Source organism: Wolffia australiana, chromosome 5 (genome assembly GCF_029677425.1).
Source record: "Wolffia australiana isolate 7733 chromosome 5, ASM2967742v1".
Classification (NCBI taxonomy): Eukaryota; Viridiplantae; Streptophyta; class Magnoliopsida; order Alismatales; family Araceae; genus Wolffia; species Wolffia australiana.
Genome location: NC_135839.1, coordinates 17,075,478 through 17,096,873, shown reverse-complemented (window position 1 = coordinate 17,096,873; position 21,396 = coordinate 17,075,478). Strand labels below are relative to the sequence as shown.

General features: G+C 42.3%; 1 protein-coding gene across 1 annotated transcript; it reads left to right on the top strand.

Moving 5' to 3' along the window:
• The first annotated feature begins 124 nt into the window (after positions 1-124).
• On the top strand, positions 125-21,076 carry LOC144703419 (protein EXORDIUM-like 2). The gene is made up of 4 exons (XM_078575591.1): positions 125-397; positions 18,866-18,920; positions 19,011-19,155; positions 20,791-21,076. Exons 1-4 carry the CDS (start codon positions 125-127, stop codon positions 21,074-21,076), a joined length of 759 nt encoding a protein of 252 aa, XP_078431717.1.
• The last annotated feature ends 320 nt before the right edge of the window (positions 21,077-21,396 follow it).

Here is a 21,396-nt window from a genome sequence, read left to right as displayed (position 1 = left end):
GTAGTGACCCGGCGAAACGTAATACCGAGTCACGCTGAGTTGACTCAGCGCCGAAACCGACCGGTCGCGCTGAGTCAACTCGACTGCTGACCTGGTCGACCTTTCCCCCCGCCTAGGTCGTCCAATGGCGGCGGCGGCGAACGTGGCGGGCGGGGAAGACGGGGGAAACAGGTGCCAGGCAGTCTGTGGTCAGACGCCCGAGCGGGCGTGGCTGGCAGACGGCGGGCACCCTGCTTGGGGCACCGGAGACAGCAAAGCTGGTGGGGCACTTGGGCTCGAGCGCGTTCGGCTGTCAGGGACGGCTCTGTTCAGGCGTCGGTCGGGTGGCGGCATTCAGAGTAGGAGCCGCAGCAGGCCGAAAACAGGCACAGGGTCTTGGCGAGCGGCGAGCGGGGAAGTTCGTCACAGCGACAACAGATAGTGGATTCCGGCGGTCTCTCTCCTCAAGGAGACGGACGAGGTAGGCGATGGCGACGCGGTGGTGGCACGTTCTGTCTTCAGACGAACGACGGATGGCGGCGGCGGCGGGGCGGTGACGTCTTCCTCTTCTCCTTCAAGGGGTTTCCATTCTAACAGACTGCAAAACTTAATCAACTTCAAAAATTCTCCTCCTTCCTCTAGGGCTTCTCTTTTCCTTTTATAGTGGGAGAGAGGGAACCCTAGGGGAGGCCCGTAGTTAGGGAAAACCCCCTAATTGGGCCGTAAAGTGCAGTTCGAAGTATGACTGAAGGGCCAAAACACGGAGGCCCTCCCCAAACAAAAACACAACGAGAAAGTTCAGGAAAACGCGTGGAAAATAAGTTGGGGAAGCCTCCTCGTCACGTCGTATTTAAACTCTGGGTCCTTGTCAGCTCGGGCTTTGTGACGTGATTGTTGACGTGTCGCCACGGGTTGACCTTGTGCTTCGGCTTGCGGATGGTCCCCCATCAGTAGTGCTACGTATACTAAGCTGATGCAATTTACAATATTAATGTGGCGCAATCAAACCTTTGGTACTGCGGCGACATTGGATCCATTTTCAAAATTAGAGGTAGTGGATCCGTCATGCCGCCAAAATGTGCTCTCCTATCTTGGCAGTCTTTTGGACTATACAACAGATTCAAACACAATATATTGTGAATCGGAGCAGGGACAAAGTGTTAGAAAGTCGACGCGCAACACACTATATTACCTCTAGACGGCATCATATGTGACCGAGCCATCATCAATGACCACGCTCAACGCCTAGACAAGAGCTAGATAAGTATCTCAACATCCCATGCAGCGAAGAAGAGGATACTCTATTGAGCTGGAGGAAGAAGGTCGGCACGCAATACTTCCTAATTTTGACCAAAATTGCGCTCCAGTTTCTTGCCGTAATCCTGACTAGCGCACTGGTGGAGCAACTTTTCTACATCGGACCAGGCATCAACACATAATGAAGATCATGCCTAGATGTAGAGAGTGTTGAGATGCTGATGATGTTACGACCATGGTTCTGTCGTCTAGACCAATGCTCCTTAGACTCCGATGATGACTATGATGATGATGACAACTTATGTGCTAGAAAGTTATTTTCAATTACTTCCATTCTTTTGCATAATTATGCTTTGTACTAATAGTTTTGTCTACTCCATCTAATAGAATAACAGAGGGGAACACTTGAAAGGCACTCTATGGATACCATTGCTACTTCGTTCTAACGTTTGGCGTAAGTCGCGATAGTTTACTTTGTTTATCATTATATGTCTTGATAAAATAATGTAATGTATTTCTTGAACCCATTTTGGTAGAATTCTTTGACCTAATTTAGAGTTTTTCTTGATAAGAGAAATAAAGTATTTCCTCTACACCAAAACTATAGCATCAAGTTTAAAACTATAGCATTTTGGTAGAATTCTACGAGATGGTGACTGCTTTCACGATACTCGTGGCTCTTTGAAGGACTTGGCAGACTCGTATATGAGCCAAATATGCCTGATTAGAAGTAGTCTTGGGCTCTTGGATAGTTTTGGTGGATGAGAAGGCAATGCATGCTGTCCTCAGCCTCGCACTACATGCGGAACTGAATTTCTTTCAGCCTTTGATGACAGCCAAACTTATGAACTACAATTTTGAATCTGAGTCAAATATTTCTGATTTATAGGACCAAGGTAACCGATGGTGGGTGTGAACGTTCGACCAAAACCCCTCCTAGAGAGACTCCACCCAAGACCGTGCTTACTCCACTGAAAGCCCTTGCACCAGGCTAAATCGACCTCTTCCTGTTCGATCTACTAAACCAATGCTGGTCAAGTTTATTAGTTACTTTTTTTTCAAAGTATTTTCCAGGAGAGATATGGCTATAGGATTTTTTTATTGAGGCTTAAAACAATGACTTGGGTATATGTCTAGGCGGGATTGGTATATTTTGCTACTAACATATATTAATTACCCCAACATAGTACCATTTATGTTTGATGATTGTATTTTAGATGTGAATTCGGACTGTATATGGTGGCGACGACATCAATGCACCATCTTTGGATTCGCTGCCACCATCATTCGAGACGCCCCGCATCATGACTCGTGACCAACAGCCACTAAAGAACTGCCTTGATAACGACCAAGTCAACGCACTGGCATTAGACGCGTCTCCACTTACACACGACACACCCGTCATCATGACTCATCGTCAACGCCAGATCCAAAACTGCCCTTTGACGTGACACGATAACACGTCATTTGCTTTATTTTATTTCTCATATTTTCTCTTTCCTCGAAGGCCTATATGTAGGCCAATGTTGCAAGAAACATTTGGTGAATCATTTTTCAAGAATTGAAGTTTTGTTTCTTCTTGAAGGATTTGCCATAAAACTCTTCTCTTCTCTACCATCGCGTGTCGCTACCGCCGCTTGCCCTGCCACAGTCGACTGCCCGTGTCATTAGACGCTGCGCCAGCGCCTCTTGGCTACCTGCACTCTTGGCCTCCCGCGTGCACAGCCACCCTCGCCACGCCTCCAGCGGGCACAGCCGCCCGTGCCACGCCACCCGCACGCCGCGCTGTCCGTGGCCTGCGACGTCCGCGCTCTGCGCCGCCAGTGCCCGCGCTTTGTACCACCTACGCCCCACTCCATCAGCGCATGCGCCGTCCGCGCCTACACCCTTGGCCGCTTGCATCAGTACTCGAGCCCTCTACCACTCGCATCGTCGAAAGTCTCAAGTCCACACAACACTTGCAACCAGTACCCGGGGCTTCAGATCCTACATCCTCCAACAGCGCGCCTCGTCTACCATTTAGGTTGGATCTGTGACACCCTGTCGAAGCGCACATCAATCGTCCCACCAACGACGCATCGAGAATTTACCCCAGCCTCTTCACGCACAATCTAGTGCCAAGGTACTTCTATACTCTTGGTGTCCGTATTCTTCTTCCAGTGTTCATCCACAGCCGTTGGATTTGATTGAATTTTGAATCTTCAATCGACTAGTTGAATAGGTTTTTTAATCTTCTAGCGATCGCCATTCGGATTTATTGAAAGTGTTGCTTTGTTTTCACCGCAGTGGTTGTAAGACAGTACTCCCGCCCTCGACAAGGAAAGGGGCTGCACCATCATTATTTTCACAGTATTTAAATCTTCAAATTCGAACGTGTGATTTGTGTTCTATTTTATCCCATCCCTCCCCTAGTTATCCTAGTATCCGGTTCCCATTTTCACCCTGTCCCCGTCTCCTCTAGCCACCCTGCATCACCCCGTCATCCCCTTGTCATCCTGCGTCAGTATATTTTCCAAATATACACTTTCTTAGAGGTTACACTCATAAACAAAGAGACTACTTTGTTTCATGAGCGGATAGTAATGAAAGCTTGTGGTCAGTCATTTTGAAAAGTTTTTTAATTTATATATATTTTTTAATCCATTATATTTATGAAATTTCATTGATTGTAATAAAAATATTAATGAGAAATCCTCCGTCCCTCTTGTGACAAGCACAAGGCGGGTGATGTCATCTCCACAAGGTAAAAGCAACAATCAATATTTCTAAAGAGCATAAAGAAGGGGAGAATGAGAGATATATGAAAAAATACACGACAGAAGAAATAGAGTAAGATGAATGACACTCAGGGCTGACAAGTCAATTGTTGATAGGTCCAAATGTAGAGGTTTTATGTCTTTGTTATGATTCAGACTTAACCAAAAATATTTATGAAAATTTTCCACTTAAATACTCTAGAATTAATATAGGGCAAGTAAGGGGTTGATCCACAGAGAGGCAACAATTTAATTTCAGAATTATTCTCAAGCTTGGAATGAAGGAAGTGAAATTAAAAGTGATAAATATAATTGCTGAGATTTTATGGATTTATAGTCAATTTATATAAATTCATATGATCTAAAATTTAAGCATAAATACAAGGAAAAACACTAAAAATATTTTTACACTAATTTCCCTAATTTTTCTTAACAAAATAAATCAAAAATAAACATTTTTAGAATTTTCTGGAACTTAATTTACACCAAAAACCACTAGAAATATTAAAAACAAGAGTTAGAGATTTTTTAGAATTTGTTTTAGATGTTAAAATGACTGTAAATTGATTATATGAATTTTCTGGATTATTCCTTATTTTTTTGGAATTATTAAATGCAGAAAATAATTTTGTCTGTGTTTTTATAAATTTTTAAATAATTTTAAATACTAAACATATCAATTTTACCTGCTCCAGCGATCGGCGGCGGCGGCGGCGGCGGCGGCATACCGGATGGGCCGGCGTGCCTGGTGTGGCCCGTATAGGGCTGGCCTTAGTGGGTCAGCCCACTAAGGTTCAGCCCACTAAGGTTCAGCCCAATTTGGCTAAGTGAAGACTTAGCCAAATTGGGCGCCACGGTGGCGGACCGGATGGGCCGGCGGGCTTGGTGTGGCCCATATAGGGCTGGCCTCAGTGGGTCAGCCCACTAAGGTTCAGCCCAATTTGGCTAAGTGAAGACTTAGCCAAACTGGGATTAAACCCTATTGGGCTTAACCAAATGGTCAAGACTTAGCCAATTTGGCTAAGTCCTGCACAGGGCTACCCTGTGCCCCGCGGTCGTGTGTGCTACCCATGTGCAGACTGGCGAGCAGAGGGTTGTCCCTGCCGCACAAGCACCGCACGACACCGCACGTCAGCGCACAGTGGTGGCTAAGAGAGGGAAATTTTGAGCTTTGAAAGGATAAAAAGTGATATTCAGATGCGATTATTTTGGGATTCATTGAGGGGAATGGTCGAGGATCTTGATAGATATAGGGAGATATTTTAGAGAGAGAAATAAACCTGATTAGAGAGAGAAAAGGTCAATTTGAGGGAGAGATAGAAAATGAAGAGAGTGTATAAGGAATTTGAGATAGAATTTGAAGGTGCAAATGAAGAAGATTTTTTATGAAAATTTTAGGGGAATAACTAGAGATATGGATGAAGGTTTAGAGAGATAAAAAACCTATTATAGAGAGAGAAAGTAGAGAAAATGAGTGTTTAAAGTGGGAAAATGATCGATTTTAAGGGTAAATGGATGGATAATGATTGAGAAAATAGATATCTAAGATCCTAAAACCTCAATACAAGTTCACTGAGCCTTCAATGCTTCCTCTCAAGTCTGGATCCTTATATTTTGCCAAGATCAGGCATTTTTCAATGCAAATAAGAGATGGGATTAAGAGAAGGAGGAGATTAAATGTGTCGAGGATCGAGTGGATACATCTAGAGGCTGCACCAACGAGCGGATGGGCAGGGATGGGTGATGATGATTTTACAGTTTTTGATGTGAGGCAAACGGAAGCAGCAACTCACGGACGAATGGCATAATTGAAGGTGACGTGCATGCTGATGAAAACCTAGGCTATCGGCACTAATTACCTAGAACAAAGGGTGCAAACTTGTGTTGCAAAAAGACAAATATTATACTAACCTCGTAGTCATGTGCCTAATACGCCAAGGGTGCTTTTTCTTCACGTGTCGAATCTCACTCCTTCAATCCTTCACTCTTGGAATGCAGGAACGAACCCAAGATAGATTTTAATGACCAAATCACTCTGTTAATCATAATAAGGAAAAAATCCAACGGTGCCTATTTTACAAGGATGTGGTACCCTATGTATAGATCCAAGATGGTGGATGGATAGAGGAGGGAACAATGGAGTACCCCCAAAATTTCACCCTGAAACTCCTAGATTATTAGATATCAATTTTCGAGTTTGGGGAAATCCAAGCGATATAAGTTTCTCTCTCATCTAATTTCTACGGCACATTGCTAGGATGGCATGCGGTTCTAGGAGTGAATAAACTCAAGAAACTCATTAAAATTTTTAATGAATTCAAAATTTTATTTTTTAACTTTATAAATTAAAGGTTAGTAAATTTCATAAAATTCAACAAAACCCATTTTTTTTAGCAAAAAATACGGTGCCGGGTACGGCCAACCCTAGGTTGTGCTCGTAGACTGATCCATCCGTGCCTTGGACGCCACCTAGGGGGATTTTATTTATAAAGTGAAGTGTTTATCAATGTTTATAGGCGTGGAGTGAGTATAAATATCCCAATTACACTCGTCCACGCCCATGTGCAGAAAAGAAAACGATACATAAGTGATACCTGGCAGGTGCTCAGAGAAGTGCTTGAGTCGACGTCTCACCGGAGCCCCCCTAGTGACGATGGTGGAGTAGTGTTGGAGATGTCCTCGCCTCCGACAAGTGGCAACGATGGAGTGTGTGGCGAGGCTCCATTCGAGGTGGGCTTAGTTCACCCCACTAGTGTGAGATGATACGGCTTCAAATTAGGCGGAAGGATGAGCGCTCCCACCTCGAGTGTTCCATGCAATCCGCCAATCTCGCGGGCCTGCAGGCGATAGTATGCAACGCGTGCGGACAATCGGCAAGCTGAGATGGTCGATGCGATGGCAGCCCCAAGCTGTCAGAGGGAGCGCCTGCCAAGAAAGGAAAAGAGAAAAAGGGTGCAGGTGTGTACCGTGTGGTTGGCGAGGGCATCTACTATCTGGTTTCCTTCTCGTAATTGATGACGAACGCTAATTGTGTGAGGTCGGCACCGCATGATGTCCTGCCATACACCGCATAGTCTCCACTGGGAGCATGTATCTGCACGGAGCATGTCAACTAACACTTGTCAGTCAGATTCTACGACGATATTATGAAGGTTTCGTTCCGCACAGAGGAGTAAACCATCACGTATCGTTGTAGCTTCGGCTATTGTATTAGTTTGGATGTCATAGAACGAGGAAAAGGCAAAGAGAATACTCCCTGTATGATCGCGGAGGATACCCCCTCCCCCTGCTGGCCCCGGGTTCCCTTTAGCCATGCCATCCACATTCAATTTGAGGATGCCGATTAGAGGTGGGTACCAACGGACAACCTTTAGCTGAATGCGGATAGGGGTAGGGATCACCGGAATGCCCTAAGAGCAAAGAAAGTCGCACACGGGTGCTGAGTTGCATGCGCAGGGAGGGATGAGATGATAGATGCACCGTATCCATAACTTAACGCACCGCATGATATCCACGTCATGCATGGGCGAACCTACAAAATGAGAAGAGTTTTGCCCTTTCCATATCTCCCATAGTAAATAAGCTATGATGATGTGTAGGATGGGGCTCTATTTCGAGCATGTTGGCGAGAGAAACACCTTGCCAAAACACTCGAACGGGGTCAATGGAGTATGAAGGAGTGGGCGGTAGTGATGTGTGATTTGGCGCCAACAGTCTAAGGCTGTCTCACTATAGAAAAAAAGATGTGCCATGGTCTTAGTGTGTGGGTATGTGGGACAGCAATGGCAACGAGAGCTGAGAGAGTGACCTATACGGATCACTCAATCATCAGTCGGAAGGCCACAATGTAAAAGTCTCTAGAGGAAAAAGGAGACGCGAGTAAGGATCGCCGGATGCCATATGCAACGACCCAATGTTGGATGGGGGCTTTCTCACGGAAATGCTCCCAAGAAAACCTGCACGAGTAGGTACCATTGAGTGTGAGTGTCCAAATAGCACAATCGGGAGTCAACCCGATTGGGGTAGTCTGGACTGCGGATAACGTGGCTGAAGGGAGCCCATGCTTCTCCCATAGGTGTTGTGTGTTGCCTAGTAGAAGATGGGTAAATGTGAGTCGCACTTGTTGTGGTACAAATTGTGAGTGGCGGGCAAATGGCTCGTCAGCATGCCAAGTTTCAAACCAGACGCTAATCTCTCCGCGACCAATATGCCAGCGTGTAACCTGAGCAATCTCAAGCCAGTGGCGCTGCCACGTTCGCCACTACAATGGCCCCAGATATCTAACTCTCGATTGGCCCACTCGCCATACTTGGAGGAAATAAAGTTGCCCACTAAAGAGTGTGTGGTGCGCATACGCCATACGAGCTTCTTTTGAAGCATGTCCTGGACGTCCATGAGGCTTCTGATCCCTAGGCCCCCCTCGGTTGTCGGCCGACATGCTTTCTCCCAAGAAACCCACTGATGGCGACTCTCTCCCTTGAGGTGACCGGACCATAAGAAATGTGCGCATAGCCGTTCCACTAAGCGAAGGACTGTAAGAGATAGTGAGTGTACCGTGAGGATTTGTAGCGGGATACTCATGAGGACATGTTGAATAAGTTGGATACGTCCTCCAGGGGATAACAAACAAAGTTTCTATCCCTCTAGCTTCTTTCTAAGTTTGCCAAATAAGGCATCAAAGTAATGTTGCCTAGCAGGTCCTAGAAAGATAGGGCATCCAAGATAGTCGAACGGGAGGCATCCTCGTGAGTAGCGGGTATAGTGCTGGAGTATCTCAGAGAGCTTTATAGTGGTGGAAGAACCAACTATGAAGCTTCTCTTCGAGGCACTGACGAGCTGGCCTGAAGCTTGGTTGTATGCTATAAGGACACTCATAAATTCCTTAATGGATCTTTTGGATCCATTGAGGAAGATAATGGCATCATCGGCAAATAGAAAGTGCGAGAGAATTTGGGTAGCCCCTTTTCATAAAATACGGTTGGATGAGGCCATGGTCGATCGCATGTGTGAGCGAACGACTGAATACCTCCTCCATCAATGTAAAAAGGGTGGGCGAGATAGGATCACCTTGCGTTAGACCTCTCGTGGCCGTGAAGAAACCAGTGGAGTTTCCATCCATTAGGAGAGAGAAATGATTCTCTCTAATGCAGGCATCGACAAGATCGATGAATGCATCTGTGAATCCAAAACGTCTCAACACTTTGATAAGGAAGTTCCACTCAACTCGATCAAAGGCCTTCTCCATATCTAGTTTGATGATGACATTTGAGCCCCAAATATGAGCGTCTAAGGACTGGGCTAGCTCTTGAACGAGCATGATATTGTCATGGATCTGTCGACCCTTCACAAAACCACACTGTTCAGGAGAGATAAGGCTATCAAGGAAGTTCCCTAGTCGATTTGTAATGATTTTGGATGCGACTTTGTAGCAAACATTACAAAGACTACTGGGGTGAAAGTCCCTAAAGGTAGTTGGGGTGTCCACTTTTGGAATGAGCGCCGAAAAAGTGGATTTCCAACGTCGAGGGAAGACTTTTCGCGTAAACGCTTCCATGATGGCAAGCACTAAATCGTTGCCTACAATATCCCAACATGTGGTATAAAATTCCGCTAAGAACCCATCCAGTCTCAGAGCCTTGTTCCTAGAAAACGAAAAGACAACCTCCTTGATCTATGCTCGAGTAGGAAGGGCTGTGAGGAGGGCATTTTCTTGGTCGGTCACCAAGTGAGGGATAGATGCAAGGAGGTTCTCATTCACAACAGTTGGTTGTGAGGATAGGAGTGATGGATAAAACTCTACTCCTGCGCCTGCTAGTTGGGTGGGGTCCTGATCGTACGTCTCTAATAGGGTTGTATAATTAAGACGGGCTATGTGACGTATCGAGGCGTGAAAGAAACGTGTGTTTCTATCACCTTCTCTCAGCCATTGGACATGTGATTTATGGAGATAGAAAATCTCTTAACGCCGCATAGCATCCTCAAGTTGTTCCCTAAGTTGAAGCTGGCGCTCTCCTACGTCGTCCATCCAAACGTCTTGCAATTGTCGTTCGACAACAGCTAGTTCCATCTTGATTGCTTTGATAGGTATGTGTACGACTTCGATAGGTATGGAGATTCCACCATTTCAGGTGGAACTTGAGATTCCTTGGTTGATAACTGAAGTTCTCCATAGGTGATGTCAAGATCGTTCCATGCCAATGGCTGTGTACAAAATGATGGAAGTCGTTGTGCTCTAACCACATGGCTTGGAAGCGTAATGGAGGGCGACGGACTCGATTACTCAGGTCTGGGAGAAGGAGGATCGGCGAGTGGTCCGAGTAATATTTCGGTAGGATCTCAATCGTGATGGTGCACTACATTGGTGCAGTGCTATTTGTGAAACAACGATCTATCCGTTCGTACATACGCGCATCTGCTTCACGTCCATTAAACCTTAGAAAAAGTTAACTGAATCTAAATTTATATTTTATGATTTATTATTAAAATATTTCCTTTATGATATTCATGTCACAAATTATGCTAAAATAGCGCAGTTTACACAAAAAATTGAACTTCATTCTAAAAAGGTAATAAATAATTTTACGGCTTAATAACATAGATTTATGATAGTTCTAATGAAATATTCATATAAATACATGGGATTACTTTGAAAATTAGCATGGTATTTGTGATTATCAGTACCCCATGTTTTAGTTTCACCAGCATAGGATTAAATAGAATATATTAGTGGGACAGGTTTGCACTATGGCATAGTAAAGCATTCGAGATTCTTGATTTGGAGCTTTCTTATTTTGTGATAGTTGTAGGGCATTAATGCCTCCTTGACCAAGGAAAGGGGGTTGCACCATCATTCTTGTTTATTTTTCATCTATTTTATCAAGTTCTAGGTTTCCCCTAGCCGTGCTCTTAGTTATCCTGCCCTGCATTAGTCCTAGTCATCATGCATCAAGTCAAGGTGTTGGGGAGCACAATAGATCAAGACCATATAGGGTAGTGATATAGAACAATGATGAGTGGAAGGGATTGATGTGGGGGCGTTGTCTATGTCTTCCATAAATGTTTTATTGCAACCCGAGGAGTGTAAAAATTAGGAATCCCTGGTGAGGGCTGGCGAAGCCAAGGAATATATAATTGGGACTCTACTAAGGGACATTTAGGTCCCCCAGATAAGATAAACAATATACTTGTGGGTTGCGTGATTGGGTGGTGTGTGATAAGTCTATAAATCCAAAACAAATTTAGAAAACATAACAAAAAATACGGTCCTCGCTTAGTTACAACACATCAACATGGAATTTTTGGAGGTCTCATCTGATGGATCTAATATGGCCCATCAAGCCAATAATGCCATCATGTTTTTATTTATGTTCATTGAATGAAATATTTCTTCATCATCATTCATGTGTAATGTTTATGATGAACTTCATGAGAATGTGAAATGACCTAGTGAATTATGATGACATTATAATACACTGGTCACTATTCTTAATACTTGAATTTTACATATTCATAATCGATGGATAGTCAAGATGAATACTGAATTATCTTGATAGAATAATTATGTGATCATACTTATAGGATAAATATGGTTGATCATGTGGTCGTTAGTGTGAAGATACTAAGGACAGATGGGGGGGCCTCTCTGGAGAAAGAGTTCACTGAATTGATCAGTATGAAATCTATGAATGGTATTATATATAAAAACCAATCAGGTAGGTTCATATCACTGTTGTATAAGTGATCTGTTGACTTGAGACACCAGGGGCATCTCATGGAAGTACAACTATGTTTTGGCTACGAGTTACGAGTCTCTAACCATAGGATTCAAACAGTTCTTAGTTTGGATATAGTAAGAAGCATAGGGAGGGGAATGAGTCTTCAAAACATGATCATCGGCCCTTAGTATGAGAGGAGATTTAGTCAAGGAAGATGATGCAGCTAAATCAATGGCCAAGGTAGTGAGGACATTGCAGAAGGCATTCTCTAATTATCTTTGTTATCTAATAATCGAATTAACATATTATGATTTGACAATTAACCATACCTTAAATCAGTTTGGAGTTTCACGTAGCTGAAGGATTATACATATATGGTAACCAATGATGGTAAAGGTTCCACATCACAGTTAGAACACCAAATTTATCTTCTAGAGAATGAGGTGTAGCCTGGCATGACACAGGCTGACAATTTAACCTATCGATTCGGTTAAACCGATTGGGTTAAAATGATTTATTTACATACTATTTTTATTCCCTTGTAATTATCTATGAAATGACTTGTCATCACTTGTCAAACACAATGGTTTCACAAAATAGAAACATTATCTATTTCTTAATACAACATGCATTATTCTCCTTAAAATGTTGATTCCTCATTCTTTTTAGAGTGATGCTATCCAGCCTTCTACCTGTATTTTTTAAATAAGATCTAATTGTCTCCTATGTGTCTACTCATACAATTAAACCTTATATCTTGATTCTTGAGTCTTTGAATGTGCTCAGTTATTTCATGACAACATTTATCTTTCTAAATGTACATTGAGAAGGTAAAAAAGCTCTAAAAGAATCCATTTATAATATTTCATCTCACTGTTCTCTTCAGCCCTCCAATCATGTGTGTACCTTATTCATTGTTTGTGTGTGGCTCCCAAAGTCTTTTCGTGGATCTATGAAGGTACCTCAACTGAAAGGTGAAATGGGCTTGGATCACCGTAGTTAGGCCTTGGTTTATTGTTAGGAAAATAAGTGTATGTGATAGAGTGGGGTTAATGTTAGCTCATATGTGTATTTACTTTTATATACAATTCTGACGTAATTGTGAGTCATCAAAAAGTCTGACTTGTCAAATGGGGGGATTTTCATTAGCAAAATAATACACATTTTAGCATCATTTTACCTAAATTATCTCTATTCTACTATGATTTTACTCTCTGTGCATTATTTCATGAAAATTCCATATTTACCATTAAAATCCTACCTGGTGTTTAAAGAGAAAAAAAGGGGTTATCATGACCGTTAAAAAAAGAGGGGCCCTCAAGCCAACTGTTGGGCCAGCGAGCACTACGCACTCAAGCCGGCCAAGCATCCAGCGAAGTCCGTCGCATAAGGAGATCAGGCCCACAGAAAGGCCCTAGCAGTCAAGTCTCGAGCAAGAAGGGATGTTAATTGAGTTCAATAGATCTGACATGTGAAAGTTTATATAGTTTTTCATGTTTTAAAACTTTTCAATATGGGATTTAGATCCCATAGTTTTTAGAACAGCAGCGGGCCAGGCCGACGAACAACAAACGGATCACGGCCCAATGGGCCACAATCTTATCAAATGATAAGGCAAAATATGATCGGGCTTCGGCCGACCCGGCCCGAAGCCCGTATCATGTTAGGTTATTTTAAGTAAACGAATAAGATCTCATCCGTCCGATCTTCTTAAAGAAGATCAGATGCTGAGATCTATCCAATCTTTATAAATTGTTTTAAATTGTTTCAGGTTTTTGATTGATCGATGGAGGCTGATGAGGAACACGGGACCCATAACGGGCGAATCAAGACACACGAAGCTGATGGGCAGCTGACGAGGCTTGCTGACGGGGCAACAAAAGGGGTACACCAAGCAGAATTGGTTTTCAGCTGCGATTTAATCGCAATCGTCGATCCATAATAAGAGGATAATCCAATGGCTGGGGGGAAATCCTGTCCTTTGGAGCCCTTGGCCGTCCTCCTCGTTGGTGGGACCACAGGCTGGTCCAACGGCCTCTCGAAGCCCGTTGGATCAAGCCTACCTCACAAGGGATTGAGAGAACCTCTCTCGACCCTTTAAAAGTGGGGTTTCAATATTCAATTTCTACCTCTTGTCGCAGGAAAGAGAAGGGATGACGAAGGACTCTTGAAGGTGACCCAGGAGCTGGTTGAGGTGACGTGACACACCTTGACTGCTTAAAGGACTCTCGAGAAGATCACGAATGTCAGAGCATCATTGAGTCACACCCGGACGGAGGAGAAGAGCAGGGAAACCACTAAACCGAGGCTCGACGGTGGCAACCGACGCTGCCACTCCTGTTCTCTGAATCAAGGTGTTCGGTGAGATCTAATCATCGTAGATAGATCCCTTATGCATCCTTTTTGTTATTAACAGAAGATTTTACCAAACACTTTGCAGCATAGTACATTTCTGATTGATTTTGATTCATAGATTTTGTTTGGGCATTTCGTCAAACACCTTACGTGCTCGAGGAACATTTATCCATTAAGATAAACTCTTATTATCGACTTTATAAAATCAACGTTTATAAAGTACATCAATCTCTCAGAGGCATTTTGTCGAATACCTTCCAGGTTTAAACGTAAGCACCTCTATTATTTTAAATAAACGCTTTTACAGAAAAGGATTTCTTCTCTGGTATTCTGTCGAACACCTCACAGGTGTTCATCTTTACACAGTTTTCTTCTATAAAATATTATATGCATAAATCTAAAAACAAATAAAAAATACATAAAGAAAATATAAATACATATATACATATCATTATATAGTAGCTATTAAATTCATATAAATCGATTTCAACTCTTATAAACTTAGTAATCATCATATTTATCCATCAAAACTCATACTAATATCTTTGATTCCCCCTACCCTTCTTCTTATCTCTTATCACTATAACTTCTCTCCCTCATCTCAAATATTAAACCCACTGTCCTTAAATTCTGCTCATATTCTCATAGAACGTACTGGTAGTCCAATAAGTAACACTTTGCGTCATTCATAGACATCATTATATCTTAGTTAAAGTTCATACTTACCTCATCATTCTACCTAATACTTCTCAAAATTCTTGAGACATCTCATACTTCTTTATCATTACTGGTATCTCTAAGTATAAATAAGTACTCTATCACTTGATATTGATCTGCAGGGAACCCACTATCTCATTAGTAATTTTACTATCATTATTAACTAGTAACTCAAATATTGAACATCTCTCTAAAACCCAGTCCCTGTGGAGACGACCCTACTCCACTATATGTTTGAGTAAGCTTTACATTTTATCAAACTTTATTTGATCGTAGGCGAATTAATTTTACAACGACAATTAAAAAAATAATTACGTAATTTGCCTCTGTCAGGGCTCACTCAAAATTGTGGTGTTCTTTATGATGGGGCATTCCTTCTAGGGGTTCATATAAAATCCATCCTTGTACTCCTAACATTAGCCCTCAATCATGACTAGAAAGCACATTATATGGATGCATCAAATGCATTTCTATATAATAACATGACGGAGCATGTTCTAAGGATCAGCCAATATGATATGCTACTCACGGGCATATTTCTAGGTTTTATCACCAGAAATGTACTATATTTCAAAATAAGACACTAACAAGAAATCTGATTCTTATTGTATACGTGGATGAATTATCATTATAAAGAGTCTTGGTGTCGGTATTTCATATGATAAGGCCTATTAGTAGCGCCATCTGCCTCTTAGACACTACTTGACTCTTTTATTTATTGGGGATAAATTTTGCATATCGGCAAGGTTGGATGCTGAAAAAAGAGTAGAAGTATGTCATGGATCTTTTAGAGGATACTAGTTTTTTGGGTAGAAGACAAATAAGTTCTCCAATTGATTTTTAAAAAACTTTTGGGCTAATATTTCTGTCAGGTTATCCCCCAGTATAAGTCATGAAGACTAGTTCTGAAGCTAATTTTTTACTATTTAAATACTTGGTTCCAATTGTTTTAACCGTCATAATTCTTGCTCAATTGACATATTCAAATTCATGCATGCATTTTATCACTTTGAAGGTTATATGTTGTCTACAAGATGGAATTAGTATACATATTTCTTCATATGTGATCAATAAATTCCATTCCATGCATCAGTTCACATATTATGTAAACTTTCCTATTTTTATGAATTTAGCTTGACTATAAGAATGAATATAACTTAAGCATGATAAGTAAAAATTACTGATTATTAAAAATAAAGAAAAAAAGAGAGAGAAAGAAACTATTGTGGCCTAGAAGAAGCGTCCAAGCAGCACCTAGGGCACAACCACAGCCCAACTACTAAGGTGCAACTAAGGGCTGCAACTTCAGCCACAGGCAAAGGGAACCCGCGGCAGGCACAACCACAAAAGGTACACAATATCAGACCCCATGTGCCCACGTGCGGGAATTTTTTTTATTTTAAATTCAGATGTTAAATGATTCTGATATTTATTTATCATTGATTGATTTTAACTATTTTGATATGGGATTAACACAACTGGAACTTTCAGAAAATGTGGGATGGGCCAGAGTAAATATAGGTGTTAACTAAGCCCGTTGGCTGCCATGTGAATAAACCATACAGAGAGGACAAATTCCGGGCTTCGCGCTGACCCAGCCCAAAGCCCATGTCAGGATGGGCTTTTCTTAAGGCCAAACAATTTGATATTGATCGTCGATTGTCTCAAAGAAGATTGAATAGTCAGATTCAATTTGTGCATTTTAATCTCTCTCTTTCTCTATTTTAGGTGATGACGTAGTGGCGGGTGTTGACGCAAATGAATGAAGAAGCACCAGCTGGAGAGAAAAGCTGACTGGACTTTGTTGACTAGGACGAGGACCACCAAAACTTAAGAGAGTCCACGACTACGATGTAATCATAGGCGTTGAACCCTCCAAGTCAGGAATCCAATGGCCTAGGAGCAAGTTCATCTTCTCCTCCCCCGGCTGCCATCTCCGCCATTGGTGACTGAATTCTGGTCATGAGAAGTTGAATATATGCGCCGTTGCCACCGAAAAGCAGCAGGGAGTGGTCCCATACCGCTCAAGGATGTTCTTGAAGCATTCCTGACCTATAAAGCGCAAATTTTCCCACAAAGAATGGGGCATTTCTCTCTGAGTGTTGAACTCGAACTTTAAACATAAAATGGAGAGAGAGGACCTTTTTAGTATTTCCCTCTTTCTCTTGGAATCTCTTGGTCCAAGGGGGTGACAGCCCTTTGACCGGAAGATGACGTTGCCATAAGAAGGTTAGAAGCTGTCGGCAACAAACTTTGGTAAGTAAAGGCCTATTCTAAACTCGTATAAAAGGAATTATATGACCGTTCATAGTCATATGAGATAAAATATATTGAATCAGGTTAGGAATTTAGCATATTAAAATAGAAATTCTCTTTGACGCATTTGATCAAATGGTTAATCTGCAAATTTTTTCCACAATGTTTTTATTCATTTTTTATACATTATTAATTCAACATAAATTTCATAAAAATACCTAACGCCGATAAACCATTACCTATTCTATTTTACTAGCTTTCCACTTGTAAGTAAATGAATATAACTTAAGTAGTTCATTTTAGACGCTTACTCTCTCACTTGGGCACCTCCACAAATATCTTGAACGCCTACATGAAGTAGAGGCCTACTTACTCTCTCAATTAGTTCAAAAGCTTTTTCTCTTGGTTTTCTCTTTCTCAGTTAATCCTTCATCTCCTTAAGTACGTCTTTATATTGTGCTCATCCCTTTTCAGAGATATCTTCCTAAATCTTCCTCATCTGGAATTTCAATAACAATAACAATCCAATTGCCTATTAGTATCGATATCCTAGTATGTATGGTCCCTGTCTTTTAAGTCTTTAACTAATTCTACCTCTAAGAGCTCATCCCAACAAAAATGACCTTGCTCTTTACTATATGTCTTCGAGTAAGATTATAATTTCTTCAATATTATTTGATTGAAGCAAAATTAATAACAATGACATATTAACACATCTAGTTTTTCTTTATCATCAATCTTTACATGAGCGACGATTGATAGTCTCTTTTGGTGCCCTATAGATTTTAGCATATCTCAAACATGCAGCATAAACATTCAATGTAATTTTGATTTCAGTTATATTGGTAATCAAGATATCAAAATTTTACATCTAGTTAAACCCCTTGTCTTTCGAGGAACTATGGTATCTGTCACGACAAGAAACATAATGTTGTACATGTGCATTCGAGTTGATGCAGATTTAATATCTTCTTGGGGATTGGATTTGTATTGGAGTCTATTGCGCTAATGTATTGATGCTGCCATGTGGCTATTTTAATGACAAGTAATCATATCTTCCATGAGTGCACAGAGCATGATGTGGTGGATTGTTACCATGCACGTGACAAGGTCCTAAAAGGCCACACGTCTTCACTTCATTAGAATAGCTTGCTAACATATTCACAACTGTAATGAGTGTGTCATATTTTTTCTTGTCATGAACCAAGATGGGAAGGTGTGATATCCATGCTCCAGATGAATGGGAATCCAACATCCACAACTCTAACATTTTCCACATTGGTCACGTTCCACTCATGTCTAGACCAGTAGAATTTGGTAATTTATATTTTTTTCCAGAGCACCTCTCTATCTTATATAATGGATATTGGTCTCTTGTTTTCCCAGACTTGATTCATTACATCATTTTCCATAGAAATCCAACTTTTTAATTGCCCCATCATTTGAAAGAGAAAAGGGGAGATATAGGTATCAATTATCAGAGTTGAATAAAAAATGTTGCATTTAGAATACCACGGCTGAAAATGTTTTAGTTTTATCTTAGTTAATTTGATATACTTAGACATTACAAATATATTCTGTTGAAAAAAATTTACAAATTATACTTAGACATCTTCAACTCTTAGACTGTACCAGAATCGAATAGATATTGAGAAAGACTCAAACATTAAATTAGTGATGATATGAAATTTAAGTTTAATGGCCTTGTTGTTTGTTATTTTGTTGCTAACATTTTCACAAGGACTGAAATAGTAGGGATTATCTCCAGAAAAGGCCTGGACGTTGGAGCATGTGAGGACACTTAAATCTTATTAGATCATGATTGGCTAGCTGAAGGTGGAAAGAGGATTCTCTAATGTTCGTGATTGTCTTATATCCTTGGGAGGTACAGTTTGCAGGTTGAATAGGCTTAGGTTCAACTGGGCTAGACACTTGATAGGGAGATAAAGGGATAATTAGACTATGTAATAATTAGACAACTGGCCCTTCCGCCAGCCCATCTACGGCCCACAGGCGCCGTCGCTGGTGGTGCCCAACGGTGACGTCAGCGTGGACGGGATGGTGATTAACCTGGCCACGTTGCTGGCGGGGACGGCGACCAACCCCTTTGGAAACGTGATGTAATACAATCGGCCGGGATCGATTGGCTCGCATTACGCCACAAGAATTTGATGAATAATTTCGTGAATGATATGAATATATGACGATGAAGAAAATGTCGAATGAGCAAGATTCGATCGTTTACAAGCAGGGAAGAAGACCTCGCCGATCAAGGGGAAGATATTGACCCTAGATCAAACTCGCAATGACTCTCTTGACCGACTAGACGACTATGAGGTAAGGGGAGTGTGACAGCCCTAAGATGTTTGGCGTTCAAATCAACGAATATCCTTTCAACCACAAAAATAAGTTCCTATCTCTCGACGAATGTGGCTAACCCTATCCGTAGATTATATTGAAAGAGGGCAGCGGACGAGATAGGGGAAGATGACACTGAAGGCGGTAATAATACTGGGAATGACAGAGGGGAGACGAGAGGGTACCTTGTATGTTGATAGTCCACGGCGTGGGAAATGGTGTCTCGACGTAGTCAAAGGCGATGGGAGATTCCGCGTGTGTGAGGCACAACAAGGGCGGAGGATGGGTTTCTTGGCTTGTAATCACCCCAAGAATACCTCTGGATGGTGGCTCGTGTTGATTCTTGAATTTCTTGTGCAGTAGTTGATCAGGAACGCCAAGAAGGTGACGATTTCTTGAAGCCTTGATCGTTCTTGAGCGGTAGTAGATGAAGAATGCCAAGAAGGTGGTGGTTTCTTGAAACCCTGGGGTTCTTGAGCGGTAGTTGATCAAGATCGCCAAGAGGGTGGCGGTTTCTTGAAATCTTGGCGGTTCTTGGTGGATGGCGATGGTGCCGGCAGGGACGATAGCCTCCAAGAAGAGGGTTCTTGAAAATAACCACCCAAGAAGTCTGTGATAGAGGGCGTTTCTTGATCTTCTTGGATGGATCTTGGAGGGGGTTGATGGTGGCGGTGGACGACGGCGATGGCGGGGATGATAACCTCCAAGAAGAGGTTTCTTGGACGTTTCTTGGGGACTAACAACCCAAGATTCGCAAGGAGAGGGCGTTCTTGGAGGAGGTTGGTGAAATCTTGTGGAGGAACAACGGCGACGCGTACCCAGAGTGATCTCGACGGTGACGGTTGACGATGCTTCTCCCTTGGTGACGCTTTCTTGAATCCTTGAGACCCTTCGGAGTGATCTCGACGGAGGGCTTCTTGGCTTCAAGAAGGGAGGAATTCTTGAATCTTTTAGCTTCTTCGGAGTGATCTCGACGAAGACGTTGAACGCGTTCCCACGGAGTGGTCTCGACGTGGGGGACGCGGGCTCTACTCCACGGAGTGGTCTCGACGTGGGCGGGAATAGCCAATTCCCTCTACTCTACTCACTACGATAGTTGGAGACAAGAGTTGTAAAAATTCTTTCAACAAATGACTCAAATGTTCCTTGGGCATGCTATCCCCTTATATAGTGAGGGTAGGTGCCAAGTGAACGTGGGGAGAGGACGAACCGTCGCGATACGTGGTTCGGCCTCTCCTTACAATTTGAAAATAAAACTGAAATTTCAAAAGTAAAAGATAAAAGGCGAGGCCCAACATTGGCCTAGTGCATGAAATCCAAAGACACAAGCAAAACATAAACAAACATAAGGGAAGATAGAGATGCTTACGTGGGGTACTTGAACCATGGGTGGCGAGCATCGACGCGAGCTGCTTGGCGTGGCTGGTGTCTTCCCATCGTGCCGTCTCCAGGATGGTCCTCCATCAAAACGGCTACTTCCAGGGTGTCAAAGAAGCGCCGCTGGAAGCAGCGTCTGCATGCCAAGATATCTTCGGCCCGAAAGCTTACCCCGGTTATCTCGGCAAGCTGCCCGTCGATGGCGCCGCCGGTGGCACCTACAATGCCAATGGATTGGAAGGACGACGGTATTGGTTGCCGGAAATGTGGGATCCTCGCAATTCTCGCTGCTCCCCGCTGGTGTGAACGACAAGAGTAAGATGTCGTCGTAGGGCATCTCACGTCTAAATGTGAGATAATTTTCGGATAAAAGAGTCATTGAGATAGTTTTTGGAGAGTGTAACTTTTTGAGGATTATTTAAAAGCCTAGTGATCAATGTCCTGCCAAGTGTCTTGACTTGATTTAAGAAAATTGTGACCAATGATTGGTCGTTCAATTATTATAGAATATGTCATTATGGCATCCCTATCCACGACGCTATTGTGGAACAATGACAATTATTCAATTATTTTAGAAATCTCACCCCGCGACGTGACATTTTATTTGTTTTAACAACTTGGGGACA

Excerpts from the sequence above, each read along its gene's own strand:
- LOC144703419 (XM_078575591.1), top strand. The coding sequence starts at position 125 with ATGGCGGCGGCGGCGAACGTGGCGGGCGGGGAAGACGGGGGAAACAGG. Across the intron at positions 398-18,865 it reads GGCGAGCGGCGAGCGGGGAA|CTGAAGGTGGAAAGAGGATT; the intron begins GTTCGTCACAGC and ends ATGATTGGCTAG. Across the intron at positions 18,921-19,010 it reads TTGTCTTATATCCTTGGGAG|ACAACTGGCCCTTCCGCCAG; the intron begins GTACAGTTTGCA and ends TGTAATAATTAG.